We start from the raw sequence: 24,372 nt of genomic DNA, 5'->3' as shown, positions 1-24,372 counted from the left end.
AGTTTGGGGGAGGGGGGTAGCATATGTCAACGCTTCGCTGCACAGAGACCCACGTGACATGCCTGTTCAGGCGATGGAGAACGACAATTCAACGTGGCTATTGGCTGCGCCCCAAACCTAAAGTGACCTAAATCATACCAAATCAACATTTACCATAACAACGCGCGAATTTGAGTCTAGAAAAAAGAACTGAATTTAGAGGAAAAAATTACGCAATGAAAATAAAAACACGAAGAGATAGACTTCCTGGTGCTCGAACCCAAGCAGTCAGCGCCAGTACGCAGTACTCTGCAGTAAGGCTACACAGCCAGAACTGTGGGCTCTAGGCGCTCACTAGAGTAGCGCACGCATTGACATCACACATGTCACGTGGGTGCTCTGTGCAGCGAAGCGCTTTGAAACACGGGGAAGGGTACGTTTGGCGAGTGTGTTGCAGTAAGGAGGGAGAAAAGGATGGAGAATGACCGTGGTAGAGTGAAGAAAAACCGTATGGCAAGCAGCGCACCCTCGGGACGCCATTCAAGTGCAGTCAGGAGGAGGGGCTATACAGAATGGACTTTTATTTGCGCTCGTCGTGCGGCTGCCGATGGCTTGGCAGTCGACGAAATCCGGAGAATGGTTGAGCAAGAGTTCAAAACACACGGTACAAAATATACACGCTGTGTCCTTGGCACTTGCAGCTGCGGTGAGGAGGAAGACGAGAGACGCTGCAGCGCGGAAAGGCAGACTAGAAGGCGTGCTCACTCGGCTTGGATTCAGGCGCTCGGCACACTTGGCCACCCTGATATACTCCTCGAACTCCGCGCTGTGCTCTTCTTGAAGCTCTGAGAACTCCGGCAATGCGCGAGAGAAAGTAGTCCCGATGCACTCCGTCGACCTTCCTCGCAAAGCACACGACGCTTCGGGACACTCCCTGGGCAATGCCGGCTTCACAAGCGCTCCGTGGAGCCTCCTGTGAAATGGACTTTTCAATGACTGGTCCGAAAAAAAAAACAAAACGAAACACTCTCTCAGCTGCACAAATCATCTCCGTACGTGCATAGATATAGTCTTGTAGATGGCAGCTTGCTTATCACAACCAAAAGGCCTCCTCCTCATCGTCGACTTTGAATGCTTGGACAGTAGTAACCGGACGAGCACCACACGGCTTGGTCTGTCCCCGCGTGGACCGGGGGAGGGGGCACTAAGGCACACCACACGCGGGGGGAGGGTAGGGAGAACACCGGGGAGCTGAAGACGACACTGGCAGTGAGAGCCGGCCGCGGGGTGATGAGGTTGGTCCCTGTGGCAGGGGGGCCGCGCTGCGGTGGGTCAGTCAGACGCCGGCGGACGAGGAGGGCGGCTCGGGCGCCGCGAGCAGCTCGAGCAGCGTGGCCGAGGCCCGGCAGCAGGGCGCGCACGGCTTGCCGTCGGGCTCCTGGAGGGCGAGCTTCTGCTCCAGCTCCATGAGCTGGCCCATGAAGTTGAGGTTGGGCGAGATGATGGGCCGCTTGGCCTTGAGGTAGCGGTACGCGTCCACCAGCGGCAGCCGGAGGTGCCGCATCAGGTAGGCCACCGTGATGGTCGGCGACCGGGACACGCCCGCTTGGCAGTGGACCAGCACGCGGCTGCCGCTCGCGTGAGCCTCGTCTGCGAGAGAGAGAGAGGGGGGAAAAGAGAGAACACGTCAGTCTTTATTTTGTACTGCGCGCAGCACAGCGAACCATTCATCAGTTAAAGGCACCCACGTGCAACACTACTCTCCACTGCACACAGCAAAGCTTCACTGTAAGTACATCACAGAAACTCTTCGTACACTTCCTGCTCCAGACAAATCTAACCAACCACGCTACTCATTCTTCGAAGCATACACTTAAATATTGTCCTTACACATGCCCGTTTTTTTTTTTCTCCACCGTATCCGACACTCCCCAGCATGTCCCGATTGTCCCGAACCATGCGCTAATTTATAACGCTGCATTTCCTCCTGCCCCATTGCAATTCAGTCCCCACATTTTTCACACCCTCCTCCTCCAACATGGCGGACTTGGTTAGCCTCGGACCAGCAGCTGGCGTGGTGAGCCTGGCCCGGAACATTCTCGGCGCTTAATGTTGCGTTTGAATAAAGTTTTTTTTTTTTTTCGTTAGGGGCCACCATCGTCATCATCATCAGCCTACTTAGGTCCACTGCAGGGCGAAGGTCTCTCCCATCGTCCTTCAACCGCTCCTGCCCCGCGCCGCCCGAGCCCACTCTTTGCCTTCGAAATTCCTTATGTCGTCTCTCCACGGAGTAACTGGCCTCCTTCCCCTCCTTCCTAACTACGCGGCCAGCCCAAGTAGTTCTTTTTTCTTTGCCTGAACCATGGTATCCTCTACTCAAGTTTGTTCTCCGAAGACAACGTACGACTTTGCCTAATTTGAAAGATCTTGGTTTCAGTAACTCGCTCAGCTCCGTTCTATCCACAAGACTTAGCCAGAAAAAAAGAAAAAAAAACGCTAGTATTGAGACTTTCATCTTTCGCGCTACAGCGACGTTGTCGGCAGGAGTGACGTCATGCTGGGCAGCATTGAAAACAATTTTCAGTGTTTAACCGCACTCAGAATCCAAGTGATACGACCAAACGCAACTAGCTAGTTCGGCGGCCGCCAAACGCGCGAGAAAGATTCTGTGACGTCATAGAAAAGTTGCCGGAAAATGCCTAGTGAGTCGCCGCTGCTTCACATGTTGTATTTGATGACTGCATTATTTGTTCAACGTTTGCAATAAAATTGGCGTTTTTATACGCGCTATCGGGGCAAAGCGGTCTTTCTGCTAAACAAAACTTATTCATGGCCCCTTTTCACAGCGGAAACATGTGCGGAAAACGAGAGCACGCGTTTCTTTTTTTTTTTTTTTTTCACTTTCGGAAACCTGTTCTGCAACCATCGCGCGGGTTCAGCACTGCTGCCGAACCGGTTTCCGGTGAAAGTAAACCGGCGTGAAAACGTGTCATTTTCCGCGGATCTATTTCGGCAGAACGCCTAAAAGGCCCCGACTCGACCGTCAGCATTTCCCGTTCGCCAGAGGCGCGCGCTGGTGGCAGGCCGAAACGCTTTCTCAACCAGGCTGACAATGTATTTTTTTCTGAGAAAAGCGTTCCTCGGTTGAATGACCCCCTCATCTGTATCTTATCGCGCGTGCGAGAACTTTCGCCACGCCTCCGTCGCAAGCGTGAACGACACAGATTTAGAAACCGTTATGCCACCAAAAGTGCGCATGTTGCTGAAATACGGTAAATTTCCTTAAAATTTAATTTTTTCCCTCTGAGCCCCTCGGCCTACAAATCCCGGTTAAAAGAAGGCTCGCTGGCTGGCCTTTCATGATAACATTTAATACGTCAAAACAGCTGCCGCTACATTACCGCCCTACGATATTCGACAACTCGAAGCATTTCTCTAAAAAAATTAGCCAAATAGCTGAGTAATCCCAAGTTACCCTGCGAGAAATTCCCCGAAGCCAAACAATGCCTGACATTTAAAGGCCACACTGCAATTTTTTTTCCCATTTGTCATACAGCTCCATTGCATTTAAACGAATCGGCGTCAGAGGGCCCCTATGACTAACTCAAACGCACCGCAAACGACATCAACGAATCGATTTCGAAACAGCTACCACCACAAACGAGGCTAAACCGCCAAACTGTGAGCAACAGTTCGTTTTCAGGGGTCCAAGGCAAGTGTCCGACGTGAGAGCTGGAGCAGCACACACGAGCCGAAGAAAGTGTGTTCGGATTTCGCGATTAAGACACGACACGGCGGCGCGCAATCATCGACGACCCAGGTGGCCCACATAAATGAGTGCGCATCTAAAGAAAATTACGCGACGAAGAAAATTACGGGACGATCTGAATGTTGTTTGTTCCCTTGCACCAGACGCGGCGTCAACTTCTACTTATAAAGCATTGTCCAATAAATATCCGCGGTTATATGCGCTACACTGCGCCGGGCTTGTAATAGGCACGCAGGCAGCTTCAGAAAAAGCGCACAGATTTCTTGCGGTTGCCCACCTATAGTGTTTCGGCAATTAAAAAAAAAAAAAATCCCTGGCCCTCTCCACTACCGTGAAGCCTGGGGAGGGGAGAAGCATGCAGTGTGTAAGTGTATTTATTCTTGGGGCCTTGGCGTTTTTGCCCACTCAGATGAAACCGTTGGAGGGCCGTAAAAGTCTCGTATCTGAGCTCTCCAGCGCGAGACGTAAACGAGGGTGCCGGTGTTTTTTTTTTTTTTTTTTTGCTTTTTTTTAAGTACGCGTTACGTTCTAGCGCAAGGCGTAAACGAGTTTCCCGCTGTTTTGGTACCGTGACTACACGAGACGACGATTACGACAACAGAAGACGCAAGCAAACACAGCCCCTAAGGGGCTCCTCTAAAAAAAGACCTTCACCCCTTCCGTCAACGTACCCTCGCAGTGCGCATTTCAGCTGGCTTCATCGAAAGCTCTGGTGTAGTACTATGCAGTTACGCTCTCTACACGCGCGAATGCTTCACAGCAAAGTCTCTCGGAGCAACGCACCATCACCTTTTGTTAGGTACCGATTTAAAAAAAAATAAAGAAACAAGACAAAGGAAGAGGACCGGCGAAAGAAGCCCCCGTGGTGATGTGGCTCCCGCGACCACCGGGTTCCGGTCACACGGCGCTTACACGCAGAGTTCATTCGAAAACCGTAATAGCCGTCGGCCGAGGGAAATCCCCTGGGCGAGACCGGATTTACTCGGAACGCCTCCCCGGTCACCGCGGCCTACGACGACGGCGAAAGCGAGCGGAAAAACCGATCGCGCCACGCGGTGGTCAACGGAATGTCACAGCCGCGACTCGCTCGGGCGTGCCCATCACCGCGGAGTTTCGCGTGACTGCGAACACTTGCCACTTTTGCCAGGAAACTGAATCTGCGGAACATGTCTTCCTTTTTTTGCCGCCGGTGTAATCCTCGAGGAAGGCTGCTATCCCCACCACGACGCATAGGACTCATTGTCTCTTCCCACGCTTTTGTCTCTTGTGGGCGCAAAGCTGGGCCACTGCCATAGGGATGTGTGTTACGTCGCCCACTCATCCGTTTCAGATACGGATCGTCTGCCGCTATATAACTATTCGGACCAGGTCGACTATTTGTTTTGTATGCCCACTCCCCTCCTTTCGTCTTCTTTCTGTTCGACATTGTAACTAAATACTTTCTTCTTCTCCCGTATCTTCGTCTTATCTAAGTGGTATCCATGACTAAAAATTCTTGGCCAATACCCAATTTTCGAATGGAAGCGAAACCAACGACCGATCTACTACTAATGCCATCATGTTGCCCTGGTTAGTCTTTGGCTTCGCCTAAATATTTGATCAAAGCTAGCGGCCCCATAGGGTTATTAATAACGTGCTTGGACTCCCGTTAACACTGTTCCGCCTCATTCGACGAAATTTAAAAGTTCAACGCGCCGACTACGCCTGCAGGGCTTTGAGGCGCGCTCCGGATGAATTTCGACCGAATGGGGATCTCAGCCGTGCGCCGAAATCTCGACGCTCCATTTTCACCTCAATCTGAAAATCAGCCACCAGGAACGGGACTGAACCCCCGTTTTGGGGCTCAGCAACACAATTTAGCCGCTGAGCCACCGCCGAGGGTCGCGTGGACTCGCTCGATTCGTGCGGTAATGGCGCCAGCCGATGCGTTTCGGCGCGTACGAAGGAAAGATGGTAACCTACAGTACTGGCTTTCGTTGAAAGGCTTCGTTCAAACATTACCCCGACCAACTGTTGGCTTATTTAGCGAGTGAGTAAGCAAACGGGCCTTGAGAGGCGTGCCGTGCCGGCAGTTGCTTGGGCCGACGCGCACATTTTAAACCTATTCGCTGCCAATCACGAAAAGTCAGAGCTTTGCGCCTTTCAAAAAATTCAAGGCTTATTTCAATGCAAGCCCTTTTATTCTCTTCCAAACTGCTCGTGCTGGAGAGAAGAAAGCGGATGCTCTTTCGGCCACTTCCCTGTGTGCGCTCGCTACGTGCACGACTGCATCACAGCGCCGTGTTTTCTCCCGGCCGGGCTGGCGTTGCGCCACGACGCTATAGACCTTTTTTATTTTCTTCGTTCTGGGAGCTCCCATTTTATCAGTGGGCTGTGCTAGCGGTCCTACAATTGGCGCAGTCAACAGGAAGATGTAACTGCGCATGCGCAACACAGCCCAGACCATGATCTGATCTTATTAAAGATTACGGATGAAAAGCTTTATACGGAATACTTCGTACAGAGCCCATATTCCAGGCTTTAACGACGTTCGGCTAAATTCCTCAGGCGGCAAACACAAGAGGACACAGGCGACGGTCACTCGCCAGCGCGATTTGCAGTCCACGGAACTGTTCTCGTTCGCACCACGGAAATACTGTCGCTCAACAAGCGCGAACTACGCCTCGCATTCAACACCCGCGCGACAATTTGGCGCAAACAGGCAGCCCAGCACTTCGACCGAGGTACTTCTCCGGAAAACGATGCTCGACGTCGCGGCACCAGGCGACCAAGCACCACGCGTGACAACGGCAGTGGCGGCGACATCTACTACAGTCCTGCTAGCAGCACTGTACCGACGTCAATAAATTCGCACCGACGCCAATAAATTATCCGGTCAAATTTTACAAAAGAAACAAAATTAATTGAGCTAATTTCGTGAAATGGAGACATTCCAAGCAGAGTGATGTCACGGCGTTTCCACTGACGGCCTCCGCCCGCGCGACTCTCCCAGCGAGTGCGCTGGGAACACGGACCCGCTTTGCATATTCCGCTCCGATCAAAAAAGCGCGCATCGGACGCACTGCACCGCTCGTGCGCGCAACGGCTTCCCCCACCACGGACATTCACCTGCTCCGCGCCAAACTCCAGACGCCCGAACGTAGTACTACGACACGCACGCAAAGCCCGCGGCTCGGCCCGCTCAAACCGCGCGATGACGTCACGAGGCCCGGCGCGGTGACGTCATGAAGCGCGTGACACGTGCGCGGTGGCACGGTGACGCATGCGCGCGCAGGTAGCGCCGTTAACAATGGCCGCCGCTCCTCCCGGCAGCTGCATGCGGACAGACAGAGCCGAGCTGCTGAGTCAGTGCTCGCCATGTGGTGCGGGCTGTTGTCCCCCCACCCACCCAGAAGAGGGGTCCGTCCTCCCTGTAGCAGCAGCACGGATGACGAAAGCCCGGACGGTCCGCGTCAACAGTTGCCCTCCGCGCGCATGAGTAACAGCGACCCGAGTTCGGGCCCGCGTGTCGGTCGCGCGGGAAAATGAGGGTGTCGTGATTGGGGCCGATGATGTCAGCGCTTGTGGCGAATTGTGAATGCGCCCCACCCGCTTCGACAGCTGCGCGCGATAGTGGCCGGCCGTAAGAGCCGCGGCCGTAACGCCGGCTCCGCGAGAGAGCGGAGTTTCCGAGCCTCTCGGACAGTGTGTATACAGCGGCGTATGACGGCACACCGCATCGCCGTGGGGCCACGTGGTTCAGCGTGCAGTGGACGAGTGAATCATGACAGCGGGGCTCTGAATCATGACGCGGGAAGAGCAGGTTCCTTAACTGCGCTTTCGACTTTCCAGCTTTCAAACACAGCCCTCGGAAAAGTAGAAAGCAAACCAAAATTACTAGGTGATTCATTTAGAAATGGTTTGCGTATATTACTTTCGATCACGTGGGCGATACCTGGTTCCAAAGATATTACTATGCGACTTGCATGTGTTGAACGGCGGTACATTGTTGCAGCAATACAACACATAACGAAGTAAAAAAAAAAGGAGAGCTTAACGCACCGAAGCTATAGTATATTATATACACCTGAGCTGTGATTCGCGCCGTAGTGAGAAGCTCTGAATTAATTCTGACCACCTGGGAATCCTTAACGCACGCCTTAATCTCGACACACGGGCGTTTTCGCTTTTCGACTCCATGAAAAAAGCGGTCACAGCGAGCCGGGATTGAACCCGCGTCCTTAGAGTACGCAGCACAAACGCCTGAACACCGCGGCGCATAAAAACCGAGTACTTTTATAGAACGCAGTCTCCTGGTTGCATATGGCGCCGAACACATTTCTGAAGTCATTAATCTACTGCCCATTTTGGGCAGTCTTTTGTAGTGCGACATAGGCCACGTTTACATCGCTGCGGCCGGAGCGCAGCGAAGCCAGTTTTCATCGCGTGGACGTCATGTAAACGGCGCGCTGCGCTCGGAAGCCGCGGCGAAGTCAAACCGTAAGCAAGCTTGGTCGCGTTATCTCGTCGCTGCGCTATCTCGCTGCGATTAGGGCCGGCTCTCCGCCCCGGGCCGTGGGAAATGGCCGTTTTGCGCTTCTGTCGTAGCCATGCCATCGCGGCCAAGTGAGGAATCAATCTGCGCGCCCTGAGGTACGCCACATATTACTCCTTGATCGCGGTGTAGCCACCCGCTCTCTAAAGCCAACACATGAGAGGCCAACCGGCCCTACTGGGGCGGTATTGTGGTTTGTCCGTGGTGTCCGTTTTGAGCAAGCCCTGATTGACTAAAATCGAACACTCAGATGTGACGCCTTGCAAGCACGGCATAGCCGCGGCTTCTCGGAGCAGAATATTGGGAGCAGACAATTTTTCGTCGCCTTGTTGGTTCGCTGGCGGAACAATAAACATATAAAAGATAGTTCAAAATAGGTACTTAGTCCTTTAAAATGTGTTTACAAAATCAGTTGCGCAAAAGTCAACCCAAAGCCCGCCTACAACTGGAACTACGTCACAATAAAACGGACACAAGAACGGACGTTTTCAAAACGGACAAACACGAGAATACCGCCCCTGGACTAATAAGGCGCACCCGAAGCACGGCCAGCCATGACCGGACATATCAGCGGAGCGAGCGGGGAAGGACTCACCGAGGAAGCGGAAGGCGTCGTCGAAGAACTGCTTGAGGTTCTGGTGGCAGCTGTCCGAGGCCGGCAGGTGCTTGCAGCGCACGCCCGCGGGACAGCGGTGCTGGTCGTCGTCGCAGGGCGTCACGTGCAGCACGTGGCCCACGTCCAGCCGCTGCAGGAGCTCGGCGTCGCGGGAGTCGCGCTCGTTGCCCAGCAGCAGGAAGGGCAGCACGCAGGTGGCCGGCCACGCGCGCACGTCCTCGCAGGCCTGCAGCTGGCCCTCACCCCCGTCGACGACGCCCGTGCTGCTGCTCGTGCACTCGTCGGCGAACTGCCGCTGGAACTCGCGAAAGCCGCCTGCGGGCCAGAAAGAAGAAGAGAGGACGCGGTCATCTCTCTGCCATTGACTTTTCCGGCGGGCATAAAGAAGTTGAGCATCTGCCGTGGGGAAGTGTGTCACGCCATCCGCTCATTCATTTCGGAGACGGCTCAGCCGTCTGCCGTGCTGTTATAATCATGTTGACTTTCAACTTGTTTGCCCATCTCTCTTGAACCTACAGGCTAAATTCTTCCGCTCCACTATATTGCCTTACCTGACTGATTTCCATGAAAAGAAACTCTTCTTGGCTATTTTTATGGGCAACCACCATATTTATGGGCAACCACCACCTCTGCATCCACGCCCGTACAAACCTCTGCTCGGCTTGCGGGCCCCCAGCGACAATAGTCTCCGTGTAGCTTCAATACGCACAAGCAAATGCCGGGAAGCGCTCACCCGGCCGTGCGCACGATCGCCTTTTCTCAAGGGCATTCTTAGGCTCTCGGGAGGCTTCACCGCGCACAAAACGTTAGCCGCTACAAAACCGTGTACTACGTAACGACGAATCGCGTCGGGACGAGAAGGTTATCGCGAGCAGACGGGATTTGCGCAATCCGTGTTGTTGTAGGCGGCCGATGAGAAGGTGCGGCAGGGCCTACATTTATTTACAGTTGCGTGGGGACGACAACATGGGCCCGAGAATCGGCCGAGCAGAGCGGAGGCCATCGTGTTCTGTCCGCGTCATCATCTGCATTACTGATGATGTTGGGGCGCAGGCGATGATGATGCCGCTACAATATCAACTGCAGCTCTCGCCGAATATTCGGGCCAACGGATCACAGAAGGCGCATAGCTTGAGCATGCGCACTCGCGCGCCTGTGGGGGGTCGCAGTGGTGCTTTTGCGTTGATTATGATGCATTTTGACCCGAAACAGCCATTTCTCTGAAACTGTACAAGCAACCTGTTGAACGGTTCCGGCTGCCTTTTCCCCCCGTTTTGCTAGTTCATATAGGCACCGTTTATTTCTCACACTACTGGGGTCCCTCGTGGGCCGGTGCAGAGTGGCGACGAAAAAAAAAAAAAAAAAACGAAAGCACAATAGAAGTGCAAATTTTTCCGCACATGTTCTTGGTGCAGAAGAAAATGGAGAAAAATACAAGTCGCTAAGTTGCATTTGAACAAAAAATGGTAGGTTATTTTGCTATGTTAATGTTTGTAGTACGCATAAATTACAATAAAAGTTGGCAACGTTTGATACTGCAGTAATTGCGACTTTTGTGTGAGTATGCACATACATACATTCAACGAACACGCGTATATGCTCATTATATAAGGGCACTTAGTGGCGCACTTGTTGCTTCTGCATGGTTGCATATTTGAGCCCCCATATGACACCCCTCAACCGCACAGCTGACAGCCGGCACCATCCCTCTCTCCCCTCTAAGTATCTAAGCTGCGCGCCAAAATCCCCCCAGTCACGCGTGCCCGGATAGTGGCAACTATCTAAAACGCAGTATCGGACCACGCAGTGGCAGAGTACCGAGTCGTGGCGTCGCGACAGGTAGGTGCACTCGTTGGCCGAAGACTTCCATCTCTTACGGCCCGACGCGAACGGGACGACGACACGGAAGACCGCTGTGTTGTCTCTCGGGCGATGAGGCCTCAAAGTAGGGACGAGCGGCGGGGCAGTGTGTTCACGCCCGGCGGCGGGGTTCAGCTCTGTTCCGAAGTGGCGTGTTCACTCGGTGCTGCGCGGCGGGTGCGCGTGTGACTAATACGCCCCATTGATTGTTGGGTGCCGCGGTTCCCAGGGGGAGGGGGACCGAAACGTCGTCCTCGTCCGTGATTCATCGCCGCGGCGTCATCGCACCACCACTCCTTTTGACTCACACGCACGGGGCTCTGCCATGTGCCACGTCTTCATTACTACACACGCGTCACCCGGGGATCGGTCAGCTGCGAAGCCGCCTCCACCGGCACACTGCTGCTGTGTGACGCACTGCGCGGCGAGGACCAGTGCGCTGACCGTCGGCTATGATGCGGCAGGCGAGCGGCGCTGACGTGCTCGAGTCAGGTCAGGTGACTGACTGTCCGAGGGCAGGGCAGACGTTTGTTGCTCTACATTTGCACCGGGCCCAAATCGGCTGTTTGTCCCAACTCCCCTCGGAGGCACCTAATCCGGAATAAATGAGAGTACGCGTGCGCTTTCCGCGTCCTCGTCATTAAGAATGCGATCGATCACGTTGTTCGGCGGCAGCAGCCGGTATTCCGTTCTGACATAGTTACAAGCACGGCACTACAGGTGCAATGTTAGTGTTACAGTATTCCTCATCGTGGTGTTTCCTCATTTCCCGCCCTTCAGAGCGGCGCCCCCGTCCAAAAACCCATGCATTTGCATGGCGCTACCCAGTCGTTTCAAAACGACGGCCTCTCGTTTTAAAGAATTGATACCCTAAAGTGTGAAGGGGACGCCTTTTGGTCTTAAAAAATTGGTGGGGGAGCCCACGATTAACTTTATTGTTCCGAGTCTTATTGCCAAACAATGTGCTCTTGCAGCTAAGCCACCCAAACACCTATACTCTGTCTTCTGTTTTTGTTTGGTTTTCAGTTCATCTGGCGTGTTGCGCAAAAAGCCAATTGTTAACGTTAAAACTTATGCAACTAGGAGAAAATAAACGTACAGGTCATGTAGCGAAGCCACCTTTTTGCAGTGCCAGCAAGGTTTATCAAAAAGGAGAGATAATGGAGCGGGGGTCGGAGAGCGCATCGCGGACTTCCATATGAGAAACGCTGCCTGGTTCATTAGTCCAACTGACCCGCAGTTCACTCCGCAAGCTGCAGGACCGGAGCTACGAAATGGTTCTACCTGCCAGCTTAGGGCAGGTAGAACCACCGATTGTGCACAGCTTTTGTTCAGCCAGCTTCCGCAGAATTCCACGGCGAGTTAGACACGCATACGTTGCGCGGGCTTCTTGGTAGTCGTGCAACGTCCAGCGTGCTGCACGCAACTTGTGAAGTGAACTATACAAAGCAAGCGGGCCTTTGAGTGGGATTAACTCGTGAGGCCAGATCCACCTTCACGACAAAGAGAGCAGCCCCCGCGCACGATGGGCTCGCCGAGCCAACAACTTCGCGAACAAGGAAGCGCTGCTTGCCTTCTAAAAGACACACCGCAAAGTCGCTCACCACTCCACCACATCTCCACCTGATTGATTGATTGTAGGCTTTAACGCGCCGACGCAACGCAGGCGATGAGGCGCGCCGTAGTGGAGGGCTGCGGATTAATTTTGACCACCTGGGGATCTTTATCGTGCGCCGAAATCTCGTACACACGGGCGTTTTTGTTTTTCGCCTCCATCAGAAAAGCGGCCGCCGCGGCCGGGAATCGAACCCGCGACCTCGTGCTCAGCAGAGCAACGCCTTAGCCACTGAGCCACCGCGGCGGGTACATCTCCACCTGGGATGGACGGGTTGCCCACCTGGGTAAGGCGACATCGTCCTGGGCAACCCTCCTTGACCACCTGCTCACCATCAGGGGGGACATCGTCTGATCTCAACCTTACGGAGAGCGGACTCAGGCAGGGGTTGTGAAATAAATGTTTTTACCCTCTGCCTCTCTCTTTCTCGTGGACCACCGGGGAGATACGAACACCGAAGCGAGTTTTGTCGTGAAAAAATATAGGGCACCTTGGCTTCGCGCGACCAGCAAGTGGGCCTTCGGCGGCATTATGGAGACGCTTTCAGCAACGAGGCATTCTTTGCAAGAAGCCTCTGGATGGAGCGGTACAAAGGCCGGGCAGACTCGGTTTTCACTACCGAGTCCACGCAAGCGCGGTAGCTCCTGCTTCCTCCTTGGAGCAGGCGTCTTGCACCGAGCGGCAGCTCGGGAGACAAAATGGGCGGCCGAATGAAGCTCGCGGTGGGCAGGTCCTGCGACACGTGGCGTGCGCTCCTCCCCGCCCGTCCTGCGGCACACCTGAAGGCGGGAACAGTCTATTGATCCGATCTGATTCACTCCTCTTGGGTTGCCATGGGGCCGCCTCCCCGCACTTGGGGAAGAAGCGCCGCCAGTCTTGATAAACTCCGGCGGGATAAATGGAGAGTTTCGCTTGTTCGCGGTAGCAACAGCGGCCATCTTTCCTAAGGCTGCCCCGAACGAACACCTAGGGCAAACTCACGCAGAGTACTTCGCGGCGAGCCAGAACATGCGCCACCTGGGAGCGCGAGGAACTCGTTAGGCCTAGCCCAAGAAAGCCGTGCGCCTTTAGCGCGGCTTCGTTTCAAGTCGAACCAGAACTGGACGGGCCGTAACGCGCGCCTGGCGCAGTTTCAGCTGCGGCACCGTCCAACTGATGCTTGGAGCGTCCGCCCGCTCGGTCTCTCTGGCAGAGCGGGGGATAGATGTGCCGGAGATCGTCAGCGATAAAACGCCGGGCGCAGCCCCAAAGGCGGCCTGTGCCACCCGACAAACAAAGCCCCGCTGGTCGAGGGAGACCGGACCTCCGAGCAGCGGCTGCTTTACCGGCGCGCAGTGACTCAAGCGGCGGCGGCGTCCTCCTCGAGGAAAGGCTGGGGGCAAGGGCCCCGCTACTAATCTCAAGGCGAGCCAAGGCCGGCGCATTTTCCCCGCCCGCTGCCGTGACTCAGCGCAGCAGCCGCATTCTCGCCGCGGCCTTGCTGCGGGCACCGGCGAGTGCGGCCATCGTTATTACCGCCGTCGCACGTCCTTTGAAGGCGAACGCCCGGGGCGGAAGGACGACGGACCGGTCGGAAGTTACGCGGCCGGCCTCTTAATCGGCCCAGAAAGAAAGTTGAAGCCGCCAACCGGCGCCTGATATATTCGCCAAACGGCGGCACGTCTCTCGGCCCTGCTCGCGGACGCCGCCAACCAGAGAACGAACGGCCTTGCACTGGCGCGCGCTTGCATTCGGCGTCACCCATGGTCGCCGCGCTATTACGCAGTGTGCGAGCACGAAGAGCAGCTTTATACGGTACAGCTGTCCGGAAGGCTGCGCCGGAAGTGTCGCTTGTACTCTACTCGCACGTGGCGCGGAAGCAACGCTCCGTGTGAAAACGAGCGGACGACGGGCGTGGCGCGATAGAAGGAAGATTCCGCCCGCACGTCGGAGCCCATCGGCCATCACGTGGTCACGGCTAAACTTCCCGAAGGGTCTGTTCTGATACATAGGCCCTGCTCCGTTCGTCAATTGACGCACGCTACGGTCTGCGTCACGCCGGAACGTCGGAAGACAACGGGAAAAACCGACTACGTGCGCGCTCCAAAAGGCCTTCCCTGACATGAAAACATGTCGCCTCCACAATGAGCAGTGAACATGCATCAAACTGACAACATTGTTGCGTCCCTGTGTAGAGTGTATATGTATTCTTTTTGTTCAAATAAATAAACTCCAAACGGTGCTCGACGGCCAAACGTGGGTTGTTTCGAACAGCTGAAAGCGAAAGAAGCGGTTGTGGCACAGAACGGCAGCGTACTGCGATCACCGGCGTATCTTCGGCGCTGGGCTATCCCGGCGCATGCGCACAGACTCGCCGTGGACGGTGACTGCCATAAGCTGCCGTTAATCGGCTGGCACCCCTCTTCGCCCAACCGTTTCGAGACCGTCTGTAACTCATGTACAAATGAAACGCGAACAAGCTAAACTGAAAAATGCTGTTCGTTGAGGTCCAACAATGGCGCGCTTTTGGTACATTTGGAAAGCCGAATTTCTCCACAACTTTGTTTTTGTAACTAAGCCACGTGTCGTTCTGACTTTCATGGAAAGAAATCGCGCCATTTGTGTGCGCTGGTTCACATTTTCGTGACCGCGTTTCATTTGTAGACGGCGTGACCTCTTTTGGCACGCTCCATCCACCGAACAATAATCTTCCGTTTCCGGCAGATGGCGTTTACACCCACACACTGCAGTAAACTTCCCAGAGAGTTTGTGCACCGCAGCCGTGTGTTAATTGGCCCATTGTCGCTACTCCTAACCTAAAGCCCCCCAGGTTCGAAACACTGGGCCTCCTCGATTTACCAGTCCTGAACTGTCCGCGGGCAGTCCGAGGACTGCCCGCGGACGGTCCAGGATTGTGAAATCGAGGAGGCCCAGTGTGCGCCTGTTTTGAACAGCTTGGCGGCGGGAAAGTTTAAACAGCTTGGCGGCCATTTTCTCGGTGGAGGGCCTTCGAGCGAGGCTCACCTTTGAGCACGGCCGGCCGGGCTCCGTTCTGGCAGAGCACGGCGAGCACGAGGGCGAGAGACGAGCTGGGCTGGGGGGCCTCCAGATCTCCGGTGCAGTCGTCGTACACGACGATGTCGCGCGCCTGGCGCAGCTGGTCTCGCGCCTGCCGGCAGGCCACCAGGTCCCACAGGGCGAGCCGGCCCTGCTGCAGCCGCCGGCGGGTAATGCGGTCGCCGCAGTTGACGTTCACCGCGCACTTGATGCGGCCCGCGTTGAAGCTGAGGAAAGGCCGGCAGTCGACCACCAGCAGCCGCTGCTGCCGCCACGAGCCCACCAGCTCGGCGGGCGTCACCAGCCGCACCTGCACCCGGCCGCCGCCGCCGCACGCCGCAGAGAAGCTGGCGCGTCGGCGGCGAGACGACGACGAGGGCGACTGCGCGGGACACTGCAGCTGAAGCGGCCGAGGCCTGGGAGAGTCCAGCATTGTGCGAGGGACGACCTGGGCTCCGCACGACATTCGTTCCGGTCCAGGCCCAGACCTGTGAAGCAGGGGTGGAACAACGTGTGAGTTCGAGCTAGTTGGTAATCCAATGTACAAATTTAAAGAGCAAAAATTCAGACAGGGGACGAACGGGACAAAGGCAAGCGCTAAATTCAGACAGGGGACGAATGGGACAAAGGCAAGCGCCAATCTCTGTCTTTGTAGCGCTTGTCTTTGTCCCATTCTTCCTCTGTCCGAATTTTTGCGCTTTAAATTCATACAGGGGTGGTACAGTGGACAGTTTTATTTTACCTGAACTGGTGCGGATGATAGCAGACCAGTCCAGAGTGCTAGCTTAGCTATAAGTTAGTAAAAGAGATGAACACATGCTGCACTGCTTGCTCCAGTGATAGAAAAAACAAATACCTATAGTAGTGATGCAATGAGCGACGCCCCCCTGCAAGCGCTGTGTGGCTTGATGCCACCGTTTCAGTCGCCCTATGATAAGATAGGCGCTGAGTCAGAGCGATACTGACGATACTTATCTCTAGAAAACAAAACAGCGCTCAGGACGGAAAAGGGGGCTACACACACACAGCCCAGGTCCTAGCCACTGATGTGTTCGCGTGACATGAACCAACGAGCCCAAACACTGCCCTTGTTTATGCAGATATTTCTCGTTCAGGCATTGGTAAATCCATGAGCAATGTTTGCGCTCCCTGCCAAGAGAGCTTGGAAGCTTCGCGCTGTATTTCTCAAGGCGTGAGATCAGCTCATTCGCAAACTTGTGAACGCGGCGAACAACTTCCGGGGGAAATCCGAAACGTCATTTTTGACGAAGCTCTTGCGCGGTCGGCATTCGTTCGTGTGATGCTTCCGACGAGGCTGGTTTTCGTCCTCGATCCACGGACTTCACTTCGCACGGGGACTCAACGCCGCGGAAAACTAAATAAGTAGTTTTAAGAACACATGCTCGCACTGTGGTAATGGCGTCCGTTGCTGCCAACATACATGCTTGTATGTGTGTGTGTGTACACACACACGCAGTTGCGCAAGCAGACGAAAAAAAAAAACAGCGCCGGCAATAAATGGGCAACGTTACCCATACAACGCGCCTTGACGCAATTAGCCGAAATACGAGGTTAGCCTGTCATTCACGAGCAGGTTATTACGTAGCTGTTTGGCTTTCAAAAGAAAGTTGGTTTACCTTCACATTTAGAACGCGCACCATAATACCAGTCACTGGCCACTCCGAATTATGTCGCAACCTTTCATTATTCCGACCGCACCGCGCGTTTTTTGTTTTTCTCGCGACCACCACTGCCAACGTACTTTCCGGAAGCGGCCGTGTTAAGTGAACTCCTGCGGGAAATTTTCCTCAGCCATCGGCGAAACAAACGGCACGAAGAGCGCAACTTCCGTGGGAGGAAGAGTAGCGTCAGTTTTCGGAAGGCGCATCACGCAAAGCCAAGGCGCGTTGACACCGGCGCCGCTTTCTCGGGAATGAACGGCCACTTGTCCTGGGAGAATACTTCGAAAGAAGGCAGTCGCGAAGACGGCGCTAGACGAGGACACACTGGGGACGGCAGAAACCGCCGCGACAGACGAGTTGCACCATTGTGCGAACGCAGTGTCTGGAGTGCCGTGCGAGGACAGTATTCTAATCGCCTGCCGTTGTGGTGTAGAGGTTCCGTCTGAACTTCTTGTTAGCAAGGTTGCTGTATCGAGTCCAGCTCTTGCCATCCGTAGCTTTTTGTTTCCTTTACATACTTCGTTTTAATTTTTGATGGCTCAGGTAAGTTCTAGGCGTTTTAAATGATTTTTTTTTTCTGATCGTTAAGTTATGTTAGTTTACGCAACCTTACGTGAATGAAGGGCGAAGTAGTGCTAGAAACTTTTTTTTTCATCGGAAGGCCGGTGGACGTCGCTTTAGTGGAGTGCTGATAGTACAGTCGGACGGCGCTCTAGGCACAACCTTTTGCGAAGCTGACAAGACGGGACGGTCCAAGCGAAGCGCGAACAGGCAGCAGGCCTTGCGTCAGCTCCCCTTGGTGGAAATAAAAGGCGCCCTTCAAGTAGCATGAGCGCCCAAGTCGGGGCTATTTTTAAGGCGGCCAGCCAGCTCATGGCAGCAGCGCGAGCCCCGAAGCGGCGTCGCTCCGGGCTCAAATCACGCGCCCCGGCGCTCGGCAGCAGAGTGGTTCGAGCGCAGAAAACGCCGAGCCGAACCCGGCTTGGACGAGTCGAGATTCGCCCTTCCACCCAAACTTTCTCGGCAAAACAAAACGTCAGAGCTTGGTTACCAGGTGGCAAACAAAGTCCGGCCAATGAAGAACCAGCGGCGCAAAACATCATGCACCCCTCCGTCTAACGACGACGACGGATGAACTCGAAGCTTTCTCGTGACGGATTCCTTGGTTGTCCGAGTTTTCCAAACCGCTTCGACCGTGTTGAAGCAATCGGATAGACGCAGTGGACCGAGGTTCGATTCCGGCCACGTGAAGCGTTTTTTTTTTTTTTTTTTCACATCCTACACGATCACTCACCATCGATGATTGCTCGTGGTATTCCCTTTGTAGCGGGGTGATGAAGCGCCATCTTACTTTTATGAAAAAAAAAAAAAGTTTTATACTCTTCGTTTAATACTAGCGCTGCTCTTAGGGCAGGCCCAAAATTCTCATTTTTCTCTGTTACAGGTGGTAGCTGTCCTAGGCAACAATCCCCTCTCAGCTTTTCGTCCGTGAGCATTCTAATCTTTTCGTCGCCTCGACAGCCTTGAAGTTACTCCCTTAAATCCTAGGACTTCTAGAAGCCGTAGCCGAAGCCATCATGTGGATTCGGATGTATACACTCGCATTCCATTGATTGATTGAAGGGTTTAACGCACCGACGCAACGCAGGCGGTGAGGTGCGCCGTAGTGGAGGGCTCCGGATTAATTTTGACCACCTGGGGATCTTTAACGTGCGCCGAAATCTCGCACACGCGGGCGTTTTTGCTTTTCGCCTCCATCGGCAGGCCCGGACATAGCGGCGATTCCGGCCACGTTCGCTTTTGCCGCGATTGCGGTGCGCGTTGAAAGTGTTTGGTTCCAGCGACCTCCTGCGTTCGGAGGTGCGGTCTTCGGACGAAGGACGGAGGCGCGCTCTGGCCGGCACGCAACACTTCCGCCGCGGGCATCCGGTGCACGCTTCCGGCCAGCTTCCGGACCTTCTGCGCGGGGCCTCTGGCGGGCTCGTCCAGCGGACACCAGTTCTCGCTCGACAACGCGCTACCCTTTGCCGGTTCACTCCACGAGAAACAGATGCGGCAAAACGAGTCGAGTTCCTGGCTAAGCCCGCAATGGCACGCCTGGACAAAGGAAACGAGATGGACCGTCGGCGGAGGTGGCATTCCTTGAAGGGCGCCTGGAAAGGCCTGACTCAGGCGGGCAGAATTAGCGCGCCGAGAAGGGGGGAGGGGCACCTGGTTTTGGAGCGGCGCCAATGGCTGGCTCTGCTGAGTCAGGGCCTCCGAAAACGGAGCCCGCACCTGCGAGGCGAAAAATGCCCATCGATGAGCATCATCATCGCTGTTGAGCTGCTCCCGACTTGCTCCTTCTCACCAGGACGGAGTGAACCCGACGCCTCTTCCGGTCATCGCCTTCTAACGGCGAGGCATCAACATAGGCTTTGCACCGTTGAAGTTCCCGCGGAAACGCACGCAGGGCAGGGGCACACAAAGCGGCCGTAAATCCGCAAGTGACTGCGGTATTGCGGAAGCGAGAGACGAAAAAAATCGATCGACTTGCGCGACAGCGTTGGGCCCGATCCGAAACTATGTCGTGATGAAAGAACTGGCCATCTAAATTACGCCGGAACGGCAACCAACGCGGGCAAATTCAATCCATGAGCGCGCACGGAGGACGTTTACCCTCCACCTCCTTTCGTAGTGTCCTCAACAGGGAGGGGGTCCTCGCAAAACCATAGTTGATTGTAAAATTAACGCGCCGACGCAGCGCAGGCGATGAGGCACGCCGTAGTGGAGGGCTCCGGATTAATTTTGACCACCTGGGGATCTTTAACGAGCGCCGAAATCTCGTACACACGGGCGTTTTTGCTTTTCGCCTCCACCAGAAAAGCGGCCGCCGCGGCCGTGAATCGAACCCGCGACCTCGTGCTCAGCAGCGCAACGACCTAGCGGCTGAGCCCCAGCGGCGGGTGCAAAACCATGGTGCGCGCGAAGAATGCGCAGGCCAGAAAAGTCCATCCACGTGGCAGTACAGCTTGTTTCGTACACAAGTGCCTCAAGGTTGATGCCACGTACGTCACGCGACTTCTGACAACTGGCGCGGAATTAACGTACCTGCGCTATTCGGTCCCATCACAACACGCAAGAACCGTAGAGACACGAACAGAAAAACAACAAACAGCCCGCCACGCGAGGTCTGAACGTGGTTGGACAGCCAAGTCAAACGAGGGAAAAAACACGATTGCCCGTAAATCGTGATTTGCAACACTTAAGAGTTAATCAGTCTACGGAAACTTTGAACGACGACGGTTTTACCCAAGCGGACAGACATCTTTGCGAATACGCAGTGCGTTCTTCCTCTCGGAGTTAATAACGCACAATTTATAATTTTCCCCAAGCGAGCGATCGTTGACGACGGAAGCTGTCAGAGGGAAGTTGCCGGCTTGTCGCCATTCACACCCGGTCGGAGTCTTTCACACCTTCAAACGTACGGGGGAGAGGGGGGACGAGACGTTCCTTGATGCTCCGGAAAGAAAGAGCAGTCTAGAAAAAGGAAGAAGAGAAAAAAGGTGGGGCGCTGCCAAGGCCGGACTTCCTTTCCCAGCCGGAAGGAAGAACCCCGAGTGTGGGAAAAGGGCGCATAGGAACTCTCACGGCCGCCGGACGGGAAGGACAACGGTTCCGCTAGCGGACTTCTTACTCAACGGCAGCGCAACTCCGATGCGGTACCCCCGGAGAAAGTTGCGCACAACAGCGCTGTCCCCCTCCTTCCCCTCGGTTCAGTCCGACACGCTGGCACAGTTCGGCCCCTCCGGGGTCAGCGGCCGACCGCGTTGCGGGCGCCGAACAATCGCGCGGCACGACAAGCTGCATTCGACGAGAGCGTTGCCTCACCACGCGTTGGGCTGCTTCGTCCCGAGAAAAACACTACCGCACCAGACGAGCTGTCGACGCTGCCCTTAGACAAGAAGCGAGTTCGGAGGTTTACAGTGCACGTAACTGGGACGGCTGTTTAAATGTCTTAGAAGGCGCCGTTTGGCACGACAAAATAATCCAACCGGTGTAGACGACCACCCCCCACATCGTCGAACAAGACCCGACCCAAACCTCGCGGACAGAACACCCCACGCAGACTAACTACACCGCGCAATCCTTGGAAATTCCACATTCACGTCGTGTTAACGCTCAGAAGATCGACCAGCAGCTGCGTTGGGAGGGGAGGGGGGGGGGCGCCGTCCTAGACGTTTCTATAGTTACGGTTCAGCATTCGCCCAGCCAGAAGTTAGGTAGGGATCATTGCGAGACGGGCGACCTAGGCAATGCAGCGAGTTTCGCAAAACCCTCGAAGCAGCCACACTCTTAAAAGTTAAAGTTGTGGCATTCACTAACGGAACACCAAGTTACTTGTCCCAGTATGCACTAGGTACTTAGTAAATGGAAGTAGTAAATGCAGCACTAGTCAGAGTTACCAATTGAAACAGGCAGTAAGCACTAGTAAAGCGATAACACCCTCCAGAGCTACATGCGTTTACTAATTGCCCACGCATAACCAAGTCACAAGCAGGACCTTATTAATCTAATGTATACTACACCCAGTTAATTTCCTAAGCATGTACTTTCCTAAGCCTACGTACCGTACTGAGGGGCAGTAAGGTTCCTAAGCAGTTAATAAATACGGCTGTTACTACCCTTTTACGACCTCTTATTGAGGGTGCAGCCGAGAGCGCGATAAGAGGCTGCATTGTCTTATATCGCCGGGGGGAGCCTTCCGTGACGCCGTTTCGTCTCGGCCGAAGAACGGGCCATAACAATACAACGCCGCTTATCTGCTGTTGTGCCGCCTCCGCTGCACGTGAAGGAAACGTGCACGCGCAGTCGCTTTTCGCACGGAGGGCCCCGACACCCCAAGACCTGTGTTTAAATTTACGAGCTCAGAAACGTCAATGACTTACAGCGGCCGTAGTTCCGAAACGCATTCTAAAGGAAGGGGCCCCGAGTAAGCTAACAGATGATGCAGGCTCTAGCTACTGCGCTCGCGGAAGTGCCTGCGCGAGGGATTTACTTAACTCCTCGCAACACATCAAGCACGACTCCAGTCACGACAGTGGTACAGAGAAAATTTCTTCGAGCACAAAAAAAAAAAAAAAATCCGTTCAACCACTTATCTACACTTAAGATATGATTAAATGCGTTACCTCCGCCAATCATTCATTTATGTGGAAATGCAGGGCGTTACACGGTCCCGTCTGCTATAAAATATTCGTCAAATGCTTTAAAATGTCCCGCACGGGTATCGGAAAAAGACGGACGTTGCAGCTAGGATGACCTGCAAACATGCACGCCCGCTAATGACGACATGCCTGCATGCAATCATGCCCGGATTGCTTACATGGCCGAGCCGCTCCCTACAAGTCGTTGCTGCGTCAACTAAACCACCACTCATCAGCGCACTACGTAAGCGGACGATTCGCGACCGCCGGAGGAGCGCAGATGTGTTTAGTGACTCACTCGGCAATCAACAGGTGCAGTACAAACGGAGCCGGCTCAGACCGCTGCAAAGCGAACCTTGAAATACACTTTGATGGATACCAAACTTAGCAGGCATGATCACGGAGAAAGAATAGAAAGGGCGCCGGAACGTCTGTCGAACTTTGGCGTGCGTCACGCGAGTGGAGAAGCGGTCGACATGAAGAATGCCATTAGCGTCGCTTAGCAGAGCTGGGCCGCGTCCTTGGGCCTCACCTCGCTCGGAGGGTGGAAGTCTGAGCACGGCTGGACCCACGTTCGGACAGTGCATGTGCTCGCCATTCCGTAGTGGAGAGTACACCACCGAAATCTATTCGGCGATTGCACGCGCGTTCAATGAGGCGTAGCACATGCACGGGAATTTGGAAATGATGTGCAAGTTGCAAGCACTCGCGGAAATGGACCATGTTGACACCGCCCCCGCATAACAGTTCGTGCACATCCTTCGAATACCGTTTTCAGCGGCGAAAAATACAAATACGCGGCTGACTGAGCCACAAATATTCTTTTCGTAGACGTGTACCGCGGTCGAAAGAACCCTTGAACGAGTACGGTGAAGGCGAAGAACAGGCAGTTCGCACCTGATATTTTACTCGAATTTTTTTAAAAGCATGGCGAATTAACTGACTATATAAATAACCGCTCAGGTCATTGCGGGTTACGGCGCGCATAGCTCTTATCAGTTGCCGACGCTCGTAGAAGCGCTACAATTCCTGCAAAAGTTCCGGCCACCCGAGGAACGAACTTTAATTAAAGTAAATCCTAGAACCAGCTCGGCACAACAACAGTCAACCAGAGTGGCTCACCTGTTGTGCTTCAAGTAGTAGCTGCTGATACGGCGCTCCTCTTGTTCGATATCGTCGGCGAAGGAACGGTTTCGAGCGAGACAATCCGAGCGGACGCAGCACGGGAGCGAGCGGCCTGTGTTGTCGGCGGTCCGAAGCTGAGTCGACCTCCGCTTGCGACAGGCGATGAGTCACCGACGCAGGCGAGCCGTTGCGTGGCGCACCAGTACCGCCTCATCGGCCAACGTCGCGCCGAGCGACTCAACGCGCCAGACACGCACCCGCCGCGAGCACGCCGGCCGCAGCTTCCTCCGTCACGTCATAACGACGTCACGCTGACGTCACTGGACGCCCCGCCCAGCGTTTTCCCCGCGCAGATGTAGCGAGCGGCTGAGGTGAATGAAGTTGGAATGAAACGGCGGCAGAAGGGATGGAAAAGAACCCCGCTGCGCGTTTCCAGCCTTGGTTTGCGGCCGACGGCCGAATCTCATGTACAAAGTAGCGCGCACGAGGAAATCAACAAGAACAAAACAACCGCGCGCGCGCCAGAAGTTTTATTTAGCGCGGAAGGAGAGGGACAGATGAAAAACCTTCCCTTTGCGTATGTAGTTCCTATCAAAGCGGTTCATGGTCAGTTCCAGAAAATTGAGGTACGCTGCGAGATGTATTATGCCGAGTTGTAAGCACAACGCAGCCTTATATTGCGCGGAAGTACACAAAGAATCTTTCGTGGGTGTTAATTTCTGTACAAGTGTGAATAATCTCCGCTAATGATTCCCTCTAAAGTGTTGCACGCCGCATATGCGCATCCATGTGGTTTCGTCCTGGCCGAAATCGTTTTATTTTCTTGGAGATGTTTGCTGAAAATATTTCTCCTATACCCTAATCCTGCAGTCAGTCAATTTCTTTTAAAGCGAAGCTTTCTTCGGTCTCTAGCGAGGTTTGGGCGGGGCTGCTGCTGCTGCTGCTTTATGGCACTGTGCGCCGCTGGATT

General features: G+C 54.5%; 1 protein-coding gene across 2 annotated transcripts; it reads right to left on the bottom strand.

Annotated features, from left to right (window-relative positions):
- Positions 1 to 543: 543 nt before the first annotated feature.
- LOC144149567 (dual specificity protein phosphatase 10-like) lies at positions 544 to 23,652 on the bottom strand. Of its 2 annotated transcripts, none has more exons than XM_077681203.1 (4): positions 23,400 to 23,652; positions 15,377 to 15,897; positions 8,878 to 9,213; positions 544 to 1,629 (listed from the first exon to the last, which is right to left on the bottom strand). In XM_077681203.1, the coding sequence occupies exons 2-4, from the start codon at positions 15,873 to 15,875 to the stop codon at positions 1,316 to 1,318; spliced, it is 1,149 nt and encodes a 382-aa protein (XP_077537329.1). In that variant the 5' UTR covers positions 15,876 to 15,897; positions 23,400 to 23,652; the 3' UTR covers positions 544 to 1,315. The 2 variants fall into 2 exon arrangements, with proteins under 2 accessions (XP_077537329.1, XP_077537328.1); XM_077681202.1 differs by lacking the exon at positions 23,400 to 23,652 and adding an exon at positions 22,457 to 22,477.
- Between the last annotated feature and the right edge of the window lie 720 nt (positions 23,653 to 24,372).

The sequence above is a fragment of the Haemaphysalis longicornis genome, unplaced genomic scaffold (genome assembly GCF_048455015.1).
Source record: "Haemaphysalis longicornis isolate Haplotype H1 unplaced genomic scaffold, Haemaphysalis longicornis Haplotype H1 scaffold_8, whole genome shotgun sequence".
Classification (NCBI taxonomy): Eukaryota; Metazoa; Arthropoda; class Arachnida; order Ixodida; family Ixodidae; genus Haemaphysalis; species Haemaphysalis longicornis.
This window is presented reverse-complemented; position numbering and strand designations above follow the sequence as displayed.

Excerpts from the sequence above, each read along its gene's own strand:
- LOC144149567 (XM_077681202.1), bottom strand. Across the intron at positions 9,214-15,376 it reads CCGGCCGGCCGTGCTCAAAG|GCGGCTTTCGCGAGTTCCAG; the intron begins GTGAGCCTCGCT and ends TCTGGCCCGCAG. Across the intron at positions 1,630-8,877 it reads CGACGCCTTCCGCTTCCTCG|ACGAGGCTCACGCGAGCGGC; the intron begins GTGAGTCCTTCC and ends TCTCTCTCGCAG.